The sequence below is a fragment of the Oculina patagonica genome, chromosome 14 (genome assembly GCF_052425735.1).
Source record: "Oculina patagonica isolate OP01 chromosome 14, crgOcupat, whole genome shotgun sequence".
Taxonomy (NCBI): domain Eukaryota; kingdom Metazoa; phylum Cnidaria; class Anthozoa; order Scleractinia; family Oculinidae; genus Oculina; species Oculina patagonica.
The window spans coordinates 7,596,153-7,611,340 of NC_135771.1; the positions used below are offsets into that span (position 1 = coordinate 7,596,153).

The 15,188-nt window shown below is 39.3% G+C and overlaps 2 protein-coding genes across 2 annotated transcripts in view; both read left to right on the forward strand.

Annotated features, from left to right (window-relative positions):
• The window catches only part of LOC144638335 (uncharacterized), a 265,610-nt gene that overhangs the window by 220,596 nt on the left and 29,826 nt on the right, over window positions 1-15,188 (forward strand). The window lies entirely within an intron of this gene.
• On the forward strand, window positions 6,779-14,103 carry LOC144638492 (uncharacterized). The gene is made up of 8 exons (XM_078497686.1): window positions 6,779-6,926; window positions 9,508-9,955; window positions 10,667-10,720; window positions 11,429-11,558; window positions 12,161-12,239; window positions 12,317-12,413; window positions 12,868-12,921; window positions 13,877-14,103. Exons 1-8 carry the CDS (start codon window positions 6,852-6,854, stop codon window positions 13,954-13,956), a joined length of 1,017 nt encoding a protein of 338 aa, XP_078353812.1. The 5' UTR covers window positions 6,779-6,851; the 3' UTR covers window positions 13,957-14,103.

The following is a 15,188-nucleotide window of genomic DNA, read 5'->3' on the forward strand; positions in this document are numbered from 1 at the left end:
CGTTCTTGTCGTCCTTGCTCGGTTCAAATCATTACGAACAGTTCCGAACATTCTTCTTGCCAATCTCGCTCTGGTGGACCTATTCAATGCTGACATAAACGAGCCTATTTACATGATATACACCGTTTTTGAAGCTAGCTGGTTTACAGGAAAGACTTTGGGAATAATGACCAGCATCTTTGATCGCTTTTTCATCGCTCTTAGCCTTGGCTCTATGCTAGCGTTGGTGGCAAATGTGTACCTGGCCATTTCATTTGACCTGAAGTACCTTGCCTGGAAGACCAACAAGAAAGCCATGACCTGTGTTTTTCTGATCTGGTTCGCAAGTTTCGTGCTGGTGGCGCTGTCCGCAATCCCGCTTTTTTACATCAATCTCGGTGACGCTCATGTCATTGAATACAGGGCCGAGATCTACAAGCAAGGAAAACATTTTGTCGCTGCGTTCATGGTATTCTTCATCTTTTGGGTCGCAGCACTTGGCTTCTTGATTACTCGCGCAATAAAAAGGAAGGGGAAAAAGGTATATATAAATCACCTCACATTCTGATATTCTCTAGTTCATTTTTGGCCTTTTTACTTTCTTTTCCCTTTTTAAAAAATTCGGGCTTCGCCCTAAGTGAGTTCAACACTTCGGTGACAAGCATGACAAGTCAACGCAAGTCGGAAAAAACTTTTATTTCACATTTAAATCTTATGTAATCTTGCTAACGGTCACTTTTAAAGATGTATATTGTAGCATAAGAAACGTTAAGTTCTTTAAATCAAAGTTCTTCCGACATGCGTTGTCTTGTCATGTTTTTCACCGCAATGTGTTTTTTATTTTTACTGATCAGTAACTATTTGAGTTCTGTCAACCGTTCTCCAGTTCTCGGCACTTGTTTTTCAGGTTTGTAAAGTGTTTTTATTTTTTCAAGATAAGTTTGTTATCGCAAAAAAATATTTTGAAAAACATCCGGCACGGGCAATTTTCTTTTCTACGCCCACTTCAAGATTGAGGCATTAAAACTTTTTTCTATCAAAACAAGGAAAACAATTTACAAATTGAGTTGATTCAAAACGACAGGTTATTGCAAATGTTGCGTAATAGAAATCATGTGCGCTGCCACGTGCGCGCGAATGTTTCGACCTGTTTACAGATTATGCAAGACTCGTAGGGTTGCACGGGGGGTGCGTATGAGCGCCGCAGGCGCAATAACGTAGGGGGGGGGGGTCTGTGGGTATTCTCCCCCAGAAGAAGATTTTTAAAAAATAAATAGTTTATCTGAGACAGCATTTCGTGCGTTTTGAAGACAGTTTGTTAGGAAAAAAGGCAGGTAAAAGTGAAGGTAACAACGACAATAATTCTGGTACATTTTTAATTTCAAATCATATTTTTCGAAACAGAACCTTGAAAACGTAATTTACAATTTATTTTAAATAGCTAATAACTAATAGGTTCGACTATGAAGGACATTAGGCTGAATGTATCGTTGAAATTAACCTAGAATCACACAATTTGATCCAAAATATACCACACGAATGTACAAATGGTGGACCTTCAACCTAAAGGACCATATTGAATGTAAATAGTCGAAGTACAGAAATACCATTTCCCTTGATTTATTCATTTTAATAATTTCTTTCACAATGAGCGGACTTCCAAGGACGGACTCACCCATCGCACCCCCCTCCCTACGGGCCTGCATGTAGTATAATACATGGGGCCCGCACATCAGGAGTGAGGATATACTTGCTGCGTCGTCGCGTTTGTTTGTTCAAGTTTTTTTGAGGCGGCCATTTTTAATTTTTTATACTCGGTTTAGCATGTTGGAGGTATGGAATCGAGAAAGGTATGGGGTCTGGAAAAGAAGAAGGCATTCGCGCAATTTCTCGGGACGACATCCGATCGTTCTACGAGAATAATGTTTTCGGCTCTAGACCAGCTACTAGCAGCCAGATCGCGTATAATAAATTCGAAATAACCGCTTTAAAGCAAAGAGGCTATAACAGCCGGTAAAATTTTATCTTTTTTTCATACTCTTATCTGATACGAGGGCTCCTTGTGGTATAAGATGAATTTCACGAAAAAATGGAGACGAAATATAACAATGCTTTGCCTTTAATGAAGGCAAAACATTGTAATATTAAAGCGACATCTATGAAGTGCAATCAAACAGGTCTTTTTCCTAGTTGCTGTTAATTAGAAACGAGACGCATTACCGTAGAATTCCGGTTATAAGCCCTGGGCTTATACAACTTCGTAAGGGATTTTGGGTGGGCTTATAAGCGGAGGGGCTTATATTCGGGAGGGCTTATAAGCGGAAGGAAAAAAACGTTTCGAAACGAGCCTCGGGAGTGTTGATCGAAATACGTTTTTAAGTTAAAAACGCACAAAAAAGCAACATTTAGCCCTGTTCAGTACTGTCATCCGGTAGAGGGGGGCTTATATCCAGGGGGGCTTATAACCGGATGTATTTTTTTGTTTCCAGGTTGATGGGCCTATAACCGGGGGGCTTATAAGCGGGGGGGGGCTTATAACCGGAATTTTACGGTATCCGCCTAGGTTTCCTTGTGCAACTTGTTATGCATGTTAGTACAAACACTAGAACGAGACGGATCGTGTGTCAAATCGTCTTTAGTGAGTCTTGAATGATATACTTCAGAGAATTTTATTCTGTATTTATTCTGAAACAGTAAACTGATATTTCGTCTGATCGGAAAGAAAATTAGTCTGGTCGGTTATCTTGAAAACATACGTCTACTGCGCATTTGACACGTGTAAAACAAACCTCGTTCCCAGTGCCTTTCCGTGATGGCGGCATTACAGCACTAGATTTTTATCGTATTTTCGTGCATTCTTTTTTTGCAGAGAGCCGAGATGAACTTACCACCTCTTCAAGCCGAAGCTCGACTTAAACAGGACATCAAGGCGTCTAAAACCATCGGGATCACAATTGGTGCCTATTTCTCCTGTTATGTTCCCGCAATCGTGTTTGCAATAAGGGGTGTTCAGAAAGGATCTCTGATCGAGCCGTTCCTTGCGTTCTTTGCCCACTACAGTGTGAACCTCTCGAGCGCTATCAACCCGATTGTGTACTATCTGCGAACCAGACGATTTCGGTACGCTTTCAGGCAGTTTCTTAAAGACCCCTTTGGAACAAGCGACTTCAAGAAGATGCCATGTGGCCGAAGCGACGGAGTAAAACGAAGTGTTCATCCCATTGAAAGCAAGGGTGAAAAGGAAAGAACGGATTGGAAGCAAGATGCGCTTGAAGCTGATCGCCACGATGGAAACCAAACAGCGCAGCAGATTCCAGGATGTCAAGGGAACAGTAAACGATTTCAAGCCTGGGCTCGTGGAGCCAGCGACAGTGGCAAAGAACAATGTCGAGAGGTTCATCCATCATCGGAACTTCAAGAGCAAAGTCCATGCCAGCAGGCAAAAAGAGAGCAAACAGCGACAGAAAACGATGCAAAAGTGTCCATGGAAAATGGGTTGGAAAATGATTCCATGCAAAGACGACGACCTCTGCGTTTTTCACGATCTAGAAATAAAGTCCATCCACTGAAAATTACCGACTTGGAATGGACCATAGCACCCCACGAAGAATCTAAAGGCTCGACTGAAAAGAAAGGAACTTTCAACTCGGCAGGAGTTGAAAACCTCTCAGTGAAGAAGGGGGAAGAGGAAAGATTAAGCAAAAACTGTAACTGAAACCGGCATTAAAAATACAAATATCTAGAAGTAGTAACAGTAGCAGTAGCAGTAGCAGTAGCAGTAGCAGTAGTAGTATTAGCAGCAGCAGCACTACAGTATACTATTAGTAGTAGCAGCTAGTAGCAGTAGCAGCAGCAGTAGCCGTAGTAGTAGCAGTAGCAGTAGCAGCGGCAGCGGCAGCAGTAGCGGCAGCAGTAGCTGTAGTAGCAGTAGCTGTAGTAGTAGTAGTAGTAGTAGTAGTAGTAGTAGTAGCAGTAGCAGTAGCAGTAGCAGTAGCAGTAGCAGTAGCAGTGGCAGTGGCAGTGGCAGTGGCAGTGGCAGTGGCAGTGGCAGTGGCAGTGGCAGTGGCAGTGGCAGTGGCAGTGGCAGTGGCAGTGGCAGTGGCAGTGGCAGTGGCAGTGGCAGTGGCAGTGGTAGTGGTAGTGGCAGTGGCAGTGGCAGTGGCAGTGGCAGTGGCAGTGGCAGTGGCAGTGGCAGTGGCAGTGGCAGTGGCAGTGGCAGTGGCAGTGGTAGTGGCAGTGGCAGTGGCAGTGGCAGTGGCAGTGGCAGTGGCAGTGGCAGTGGCAGTGGCAGTGGTAGTAGTAGTGATAACCCAAATCTTGACAATGGCCAGCGTAACACGTTTATTATATAGCAGCTCAGAGCCGGAAGTTGAAAATTTGTTCTTCCACTAACAATGATCAAAATCCGAAATCTCAGTCTAGGCCCGCAGTTTCTAAACTGTGGTTACCACTTGTAGTAAGTAGTAAGTAGAAGTAGTATCAGTGAGTCAGTAATAGAAGTAATAGTAGTGCACCAATGCTCAGTTGTTCAGAGATGTAAGTTGTAGAGGAAGAATTACATGTAAACCAACAAGCTTTGCTGTCTGAAAAAAGGTTCTATAACGTCTCAAAAGGTGGATTTCCACTGTCGCGTTTTTGTTTACGCACGTTAACGCGCGTAAAAATTATAAACGTACGTAAAATGAAATTTTACGCCCACGATTACGTGCGTCGAATTTACGTTGTCCAATTTCCAATGCCACGTTTTTTTTCAGGTATTCACGCACGTGACGCGCACGTTTACGCACGTAGCGATTTTGGGGGTTTTGAAAAAAGTTGAACCGAGTTCAACTTTTTTCGCGGCTGTCTGAAGTTACGCAACGATTTACCCAATCATACTTTTGGATTTCGTCACATGACACCACTTACCATGTGGAAAACCATTTTGTTTAAAATCGCCCATCGATTTACTTGGGAAAACATTCAGATGTAGAAACACTTCTCATTGAGAAAGTCTTAACATTTCAAGAAATAATCTATAGAACTGACTACAGAACCAAATTACACGAACGCAGTAGTGAAAGAAAACGCCTGGCGTCAGGTCACGTAGGCTTTGAACCGGGAATCCGGGAAGGTCGCCTCAAATCTTATTTTACTTGATGGTGTCTTTCGGAAGTATTTATAAAATGCCTCTTGGTCATATTCACGCATTTCTTTTCCTAGCGTGTGGTACAAAGTGTTTTCATGGCAGCCATGTTGGAAGAGTCAAAGAACAAGATATTTGCATAAAAATGTTAATGATTTTTTCCCAAAGGAAAAACAATTTATTGTTTCACTCCTCCAATATGGCCGACAATCACGCACTCTATTCACCAACTTGATAATTCAGTATGGCGGGCATTTACGCACGTTCAACGCGAGTAAAAAGGAAACGCTTTTTATTACTTTTTACGCGACAGTGGAAATTTGCCTACGTATCTTTTTTTACGCACGTTTTACGTACGTAAATATTTACGCGTCAGTGGAAATCCACCTAAACAAACGAGATCAGCCAGCTTAATCCTTTAGAAAAATCCGGCCTCTATTAAGCACTACTGGAGTTCATTCTAGAAGTGTAAATATTAACAAAAAATCGTAAAACAGTTTGTTGAACTCTTTATGAGGCAATCGTTACTTGATTAAATAATATAAAACAATATTTAAATAGTAGGCAATGTATGAACGACCTGCGTATAGGGCTTTCCACAAGTTCCTCGAGATTTCCCAAAAAGTTGCTCGTAATTTCTCAAAAAGTTGCTCAAAAGTTGCTCCAAAAATTCAAAAAAGTTGCTTCTGATAATAAAAGTTGCTCCAAAGTTGCTCCAAAAAATCCAAAACGCTGCTTCTAATCAAGAGAATTTCTCTAAATATTTGCTAATTTCCCTTTGAGAGTAAGATTTCTAAGCAGTTTTATGCAATTTCTCAGCAAAATAAGTATCTAAATAACATATTAAGGGGAATTTTTTTTAAATAACAAGGATTTCTTTAACTGAGAAAAATTGTGAAGATATTGATGACGTCATGTTTGCTGACGAGATTTGTAATGTTTTAATGCAAAATGAGCCGAAAGTTGAAATGTCTTCAGATGTTCCCCGAAAGTCTTTGGAAAACTTCGTAAATCTTCGGAAACGTTCGTATTGCCTATGAACAACACTCGGATAATCTTCGGAGATCTTCGGTCTACAAATTGCTCAAAATGCAACAAGTTGCTCGAGAGGAAAAAAGTTGCTCGAAGGTGAAAAAGTTGCTCGAATCATGAAATGCTGCCAAAAAGTTGCCGAGCAACTTGTGGAAACCCCTACCTGCGTAAACGTGTACGCAAGTCGTTCATACATTGTCTCTAATTTTTTTTTTTTTCACGCACGTAAACGCACGTAAAAAATTACGCGTCAGTGGAAATCCACCTTATAAACACAGCGTCCGTGACAAAGCTTTCACCTGTGCTAAAAAGGACTCTCCTTGTGATATTTAGCGGTTTGGTCAATTAACGCAGTAGGAGAGACATATTTTATTGCGTGACAGTGAAAGGAATGGACCAAATCGTGTACATCCTAACATCCAAATATTTGTGATTTACAGTTCAGTTTGCTGAGTTTAGAGAGACACGGATCAGGGTCACGATCAGGGTCGATCAGTTAGGGCAGTACAATACTACATGTGAAGGCGCTTACCGCACTTTGCTGAGATACGTAGTGATAAATACATCAAGTGATTGTCTCGAAATGCACTTTCACCGCTGACACCTGGATTCGAAGGAACAATCTCGCCCCAGGGTTTCTCGGTGATGCTTTCCAAAATGGCGGGAGAAATGGTGGTGTAACAAAGAGCTGAGTATTTTCTTTATTGTGCATAAAATGGGGTACTTCAAAGGATCGCGACGGAGAGTAAAGAAAAGTAGCCATTCTGTAAGCAGAGATAATTCGAAAACTGTAAGTCAGATCGACTGATCGCACAACTTTACCGAGTGCTTGTTTCTTTACCCGGCGATATCAATCAACAGGACGTAACAAGTCGATCCAAGTCGATCATCGAAAACGTAGTCGATAAGTCGATAGTACTCGATATTTGTCGATAACGGTCAATCGACAAGTTTAATTTGTCGATAAAAGTCGATAATCACAAGATTTTTAACTGATTATCGATTTTATCGACAAAATGCAGACACGTTTTTCAATCGGAAGTGTGCGCGGCAACTGTACATGTGTAGTCTTGTCTCCCGCCATACATCGTTTTTGTATTTCCGATCAAATTCGATCAAAATCGAACAAGTCGATAATCACAAGAAATTGTTTGATCGACTTTTATCGACTTCCGATATCTGTCGATTGATTAGTATTGAATTCGATTGACAACGATCGAATTTTATCGACTATCGAAATTATCGACATGTTACGTCCTGCAATCAATGAAAATCAATCATTGATTGCAATCAATATAATCAATAGTTATCAATAATAATCCATTGATTATTATTGATTGGTTCAACCAATCAATAAAAATCGATACTCACTCTCCAAATAGTCTTAATTGCTATTGATTATTATTGATTTTCATAGATAATCAATAAATGATGGCGCGTGTTAGTATGGACGTACGTCATATATCATGGGCATATTTATATGAAGTCCAACGTGATTCGATTGCACAAATTTTTCCTTGCATGCTGACCAGGACTTAAGAAAGTAGAAATTATTAGTAAATACATGAAATATGTTCTTGTTTTGAGACAATCGAATGTTTTAGTTAGCTTTTAATAGTAAACTGTAGTAAAATGCTTCAAATTTGAAACATTTGATTTGTTATAATATGAAGCTCGCAGCTAATAAAGTTTAGTGAGGGTTAATTCATACAATGCATTTAATTGATAATAAATACCAAATTTCATAACCAATAAAAAACAATATTAATCAATAAAATTATAATCAATGATAATCAATAAAAATCGATACTCACTCAACTTTTAGGCATTGATTTTTATTGATTTCCAATACCAATCAATTAATTGTCATTGATTATTATTGATTGTTATTGATTTTATTGATTATTGATTTTCATTGATTGATATCGCCGGGTTCTTTAGTACGTACGTTACAAACAGATAAATTTAAGCTAGCAAGATTTCCCTATAATCTACGGCCATTTTTTTTACTTGCGCACTTTTTCGATTAACGGTGGATGGACTAAGAAAAACTTTACCCTCCCTACCATCCTTTATGTTCACTGCTGCAAGGTTCAGTGATTCCGATCAGTTGGCGGCTTCTTGTAATATGAGCTCTGCAATGGACAAATCAAACTTATGCCCAGCAACTAATTAACAAAACAAATAATTAACTAGTGGTAACCACAGGTCAGAAAGTGCGGGCCTTGACGCACTTAGAAAAGGTACTGGTACGAGAGTGCGTAATTTTAGATGTTAGTGTCGATAAATAAATGATTAAATGGACAAAAGACAATTATCCCGAGTAACGCGTCACGCAGGGAATGCATGTTTTTATCGTTTTGGGAAGTGTAATCGAGCACGCGGTGTGAATTGAGATGTGATTTTTCTCAGTCGGTAAACTCGCTATGTTGTGCTCGCCTTTTATTACGTGGCGCGATTAATGATAAATCACGCTTAATTGCCGCTAACCGGCCGCGAACCAGTAGAGTTGTTTTTTGTCAGATTGACAGTTTAGTGAAGTGTAGTTAAGCACGCGGTGTGAATTGAGATGTGATTTCCTCGGTCGATAAACCGCTATGTTGTCAGTGTTATAACGAATCTCGAGAATAACCATTGTTGGAATCATTCGCTTTGCCGTGGTTTATGCGTGATACAACAGACATCGCAAAAGCTACACCCGTAAAACAAGTCTGCAAGTTTAATGTTTGCAATCTTCCATGTGACAAAAGCCAGATCTATCTGACAATCGTTCTGGAGAACAGATTTCTCTTCCGGTGTTACACAAACTGTCGTGATGACACATTTTCGCATTCCGATCGTTCAGTGGAAGAAAAATTTTCAACTTCCGCTTTCGCCTTTTATTAACGTGGCGCGCACGCGTAAACGCAATCCGCTGGTCACTGTCAAGATTAGGGTTGCGGGCCTCTCTTGGGCCCGCAATAAGTAAGTACTAACACCAATAAAGCTTTTTATTGAAAAAAAAAAGCTCTAGCTGGTGTTCCTGAATCATGTTTTCATGCAGGTCCTTCATACAGGTTGGTTTGGAAATGCTGGTATTTCAGTAGGGGGGAAAACTGAAAAACCTCAGAAAAAACCCTCAAAGCAAGGCAAAAATTCAGCCCGGTTTCCAGACAATTTTGGGAAAATGAGCCTGCGGTCATAACAAAGACTGGACTTGAGAAGGCGGCGGAAATCGAGCCTAGGCGAGAATCAAACTTCACTTAACAACCTGCATATAACACCTAGCCAGACTCGAACCTAGGCCACATTGGTGGAAGGCAAGTGCTCTTACAACTGCTCCCCAGAACCTGAACCTGACTTTAATTGATCATGATTTTGTTTCTATCTAGGAAAGCACTGATTTGCAGGCAGTTCATTCACCAGAGAACAGACAAATACAAAGGAAAAGGTCACCAGCTGCTGATAATACAGAGAAGGAGCAAACCCAAAAATCTAAAAGAAGCAAATTACAAAGTTCGAGCAGCAAAAGCCTTATAACTAGTACTGGCCGTGGCCAAACATCAAAGAAGAAGGCAACAAAAACAACAAATGACAATGATAACCCTGTTTCCTTGGTCAATACTGGCCATAAAAGGAACAAGAAGACTGAATTGCTATCTTCTTCTGAATCAGATGGTAACTTACACTTGACAGACGAGAGTCAGGATTCTTTAACTTTGCCTGATAGCGATGAGCTATGTGAGCAAAGTGATCGCAAGTTCCTACGACAGCAAATCAAGATACTAAAAACTCCATTCCACCTGGAGAATGACTGCCCAGCTTTATCAAGGGTTAAAGGTATAAATCATTTCTTTGGAAATAGCAACTGCAGGGCCAGTCAAGAGCTCATTAAATTCTTTCTGAGCAGTAACAAGACTTAACTGATTAAAAGTACCGGTAACTTATTTGCTGACAAGAGACCAACTTAAAGGGCTCGCAAAATTAGGCTTCTGCTTGGAATGCTCCCAAAATTTTTAGTGCTCGCATCCTCGGTTTTAAGTTGAGATAGATTTTTGAAAAGTGCTTGTTGCTCACAAGGCTAACTTTTTCCAATGCTTGAGCTCGCAAAGAAAATTGCTGTGCTCGCATGCTCGCAAAGACCATTTGATACACCTACTTAAAACTTGGCTAATGAGATTTACATGTAGATCATTTCATTGGTGAACACAAGACAGTGAACCTGAATAGTTGAAGCACAGTAAGGACGTGCAATGCACTGCTCAGGAATCACTTTTAATTAGAACTCAATAAAATCAAGGAAATCAATAATATTGATTGAGACACCTAAAATATTTATCAATTTTACTGATTTCCGATCCATTAACAAATTATCAGTAATAATCACTTGATTTTTATTGATTGACTAAGTCAGGAAACTCTCAACCCTTGATTTCACTTTTTCAACCTCTTATGTACATGTATGGGTATCATGTGAATTTGTTGAAAATACATGTAACTATGAACATTTTATAAATTATTTCATTCAGTGATGTTCTACTTTTCTCATAGCAAATGACTCAAAGCACATTCCTTTGCAAGTAGTCCAGAACACATTGAGAAAAGGTGACTGTACAATGTAGTTTGACTGTCGTGAAGATAATATTATAATCAACTCGTTCGTCAAAATAATGTTTTGGCCATTTTAATAAAAAATCTATTTTTTAAAATTTTTTTTAGATCTATTGTTTATGAAAATTATTGATTATGTATTTAAACAAGGGAATCATCTTATATACTGGGGTATACTTGTATGTTGTGGTTCAATAATATTTCTACCTTTGGTACAATTTGGCAGGGCTGCAAATAACAGTTGGTCATCGGACATTGGCTGACCAAAATTTGCTAATTAATGTCCGACGAAATCCCAAGTGTGGTCGGACATAATGTCTGGACATTTTTTTAATCATAAATCATTTTACAGCAACAATGAATGAAAGTCTGTACAACCACAAATTATTTTGTTTTGTCAGACCAAGATGGTGTCTTAGTAGGACATAATTATGTCCTTTCAAGTGGAAAAAATTATTTGCAGCCCTGATTTGGAATTTATTTTTTCTTTAATTTATACTTCTGGTGTATGGTAATAAATAATAATGAATATTTAACAAAGGAAAATACCAAGGGTAAAATTCCAGCAAATGGTAGACACCCCAGGATGAGCTCCACCTGCATGTGCCAGCTTGGCCCAAGCACAAGTTTGCCTTCCACCTTAACTAATTTAGAGGTAAATTTTTACTTAAGACTGGTAATCATTTCTCTTTTTTTTTTCAGTCAATCATAAAACTGAAGATGAACTTCTGCGAAGTCTTAACAGGCTTGCACAAAGAAAACTACTTGATAGTTTACGTGCTTCAAGACCGGAATCCACTACCGATGCTGCATCACATGAACAATTAAAAAGGTAAATATTTTATTTCAGATTTTTAGACATAAACTACTTATTATTGTATAGTGATAGAGATAGTGATTGGGATGGGACGGTTTACTACCCACATCATTATGTCCAATTCTATTACTTAAGGGAATAAGATTGGGAGACATACGAAAAGAGATGAGGGCCTGTAGATGGAGAAGGGCAGAGCCTAGGGTCCCGAACCACCCGCGCCCCCACGGAGTGTCGCCTGGAGCAGTCCCCGTTCGCCACACCCGGGGGAGATGAGAGTGATATTTACGCCCAAGACTGAGATAATGCTTGTGTCCGAGAGAAAAGGCGCAGCCCGGTGCGCCGAGAGGCGGAACCGCCGGGAACGCGCGTTATCCGCGGGGGACGTCGCTGTGCGTGACCTTAATGATTGTAAGGGTCCTGCGCGACCTTAAGGGGGAGTATGTAGAAATACTCAGACTACTTGCACTGTTACGCTACTGCATCTCCCACAGGTTGATAATTCCAGTAGCTACATGTAAGTGTTTGTTCTTGTCCACTAAGACAGCAAAACAGTTTCTTTGGAAACTATTGCCCTGATCTAATTAGTTAAATAAAAGTACTACACGTTTGTTTTCCAGACAAAAAGAAGTCCAGACGAGGGTGGCAAACCTAGAAGAAGCCCATCATGAGATCAGACAAGAACATGCGCAATATAAGGTAATTTTAATGTGTGAAGTAATTTATTATAATTATAATTATAAATTGTAAGGAGGGTTTTTTTCTTTTGTTGATAGTGTATAGGTGTTCTGGTGTCACAGTTGGAGGCAATTAGTGAGGAATTTAACAACAAACAGTTGATAGATGAGATTCAGAAGACCAATGAATTTGTGGGTATGTATCATTTGTGTACACATCCATATTGGAACCAGGCTCTCGATCTCTTGTGGTAAAGCATGAAATTTAACCTTGTCTCTCCCAAAGTCAAACCACTCAATGTATGAAACACTTTAAGTGTGGCAAAGCCATTGAGCAGTACTTATAGTATGTGACCATCCAAATGAAAGCTATTGAGCACTTCTTTCATGTGATAAATTGTTTGACACTGTACAAAGTACCTCGTTCTAACTTTTAAGTTTGTGGATGAAATCCCAGTGTATAGCCACTTGATGAAAGTTTTTGACCCATACTTTCATGTGGTGCTGTTTATTAAGCTACACCAGCACTTTAAAGCTTAAATTGTGCTACTTCCATGTAGTGCTTCAATTGTATCTAGGGTTACCACCAGAAGCATGGTTCTGTTACCACCAATAATACCAAACTCTTATTTCCTTGCATTTTTTTTTAGTGAGCAGCAGTTCAATGACTACCAGGAAGGACAAAGACTTGAATAGCCATACAGGTCTGTTGTCCATTTTAATAAAAATCATATCTATAACAAAATTCTCAATTTTGATTGGTTCGGTGCACACCTATTTGTCAGAAAATTGGTGCGCAACCACGTGGGTGTCCAATTACAGGTATCCAATTTGACTTCAACTTCAAATTGGATACCTGTAATTGGACGCCTATGCCATTTGCCTATCAATAACGTGCATTTAAATAGGTTGTTTCTTGTTGTTTACCTACTGTTTGTATGACCAATTGGATTGATAATGTTTTTAGGTAATGTATTATCGCAAATTTTTATTGTAAAGTCTTTGACTTTTTCACACAAAAAAAGGTTTTCAAAGACTTCCTGACCTCAAATTTTATTATTGAGGATTACAGGTAATTAGTAATTGGACCTCAGGTCATACAATTCAGAGAGTAATCGTCCTCGTAATTTGAGATCGACCTCACATTGCGCGCTCGACTGATTTTGACTCGCTCGATTACTCCTTGAATTGAACTCCACTCAGTCAAATTACTATTACCATTTATTATTATTATTATTATTATTATTATTATTATTATTATTATTATTATTATTATATTTGTTTTTAGTTAAAATCTAAGTGTAAAGTTGCCCTTCTGCTAAGTGTCTCAACTTGCACAGTAGCCTTAAGTGAATAACAAGAATTATAAAATTAAGGTTTTGAAGAGGTTGTTTGACAGTCACTAGCCTAGTGGCTATTGATTAAGGCTTTGAAATAGCTATTTCTGCTTCAAAATCATTTTATACAAATGTAATTGTCAGTGTGAAAAATGCAGACAAACACTTTTAAAAACTCTGAACTGAAATAATAACACTGGCATGTGCAGCTATAGTGAATTCTTTCCTTCTCAAGTAGAACCCAACATTCTGCTTTGTGAAGTGTGTTTTGTTTATGCAGGGACTAAAAAATAATTGTTTTGTTGTATTTTTGTCATATTAGGTGCCAGGGCTGGAGTGGAGGCTAGCAATTACATTCCCAGTACTCACGAACAGTTGGTACAAACACTGTTCAAAGATTGATGTCATCTTATGACAATTGTCAAAGACAGCAATATAAAAATATCATACTTTTCTTGTTAACATTTTTGTAAATAACATAAATGTAAGAGTACTCAGGTTACTTGTGAAATGCGTGGCATCTGAGGATTTTGTATTAAAGAAAAAACTTTACAAGTTATTGTTTCCTATGTTGTTTATGACTGTATAAATTAAGTTGGATACTGCATGCACACTGATCAGCTAAAAGACCACGCTTTACCAGAACATACATAAATACATGTCTCTCAATGTACACTCAACTTTATTGTCCAAAGGAAAGATGTCTTAGGCTATGCATGGATGACACTAAGGGCCAGCTGCTGGCTGATTTTACTGGCTGAAATAGAACTTAAATCCAGCTGAAATTTCACCTGAAAACAAAGACTTAGGTAAACTTTTAGAGCTGCTAAGGCCAGAAAAGCCAGCTGGGCTTGTTAATGAGCCAGCTTAGTGTTTTCTTAGCTACATCCCTGCTATGTTCACATGGGACCAGTTTTAAATGGATCTGGTCTGAAAACTGGATTACTTAGGCTTTTCATACCACTTGCCTGTGCTGATCTGGACCAATTTCTTACCTGCAATTAAACCATCATGGTCTTGAACTGTGAACACCTAGACCATTTAATGACTGGCTGTTTAATGTTTGCTATATTTACACGGGACCATTCTCGAATGGATCTGTGGTGTGAGATTCAGTCTCCATTTTTTTATTCTGCCCATGAGTGAGTGGCCAAAACTACACTTGACAAGTAGTGGACCAGTACTAGTCTGACCCCATTGCTTGCTTGCAACCATGTGACAAATTAAGCGACCATGTTGGGGGTCAAAAAAATAAAATAAATCTCCACAAATTTGAATGATAAAAAAGTTAAATTCCCAGCGGAGGGAAACGCTTTGTTCTTTTCCCCCAGAATGGCCGCCGTGAGCTGAGTCAAAAAGACCTTGGTTGGGTACGCTAACCGACTGGAACCTCATTTCCCACTGGCTCCCCGTCAGCCTTTTATATACCGTATTTACTCGAATAAGCGCCGCCCTCAAATAACCGCCGCATTTGGGACAAAAAAGTTAATAAGCGCCGCAGTCCCGATGCGGCGCTTCAGTATTTGAAGAATTTCGTTTAACTTAAAACGGCACTACAAAGCAGCTCTAAAACAAGTTTGAACATTTCTTTGCATCAAAAGCGATGTTTTGCTGTTATTAGTGATTGTTTTATC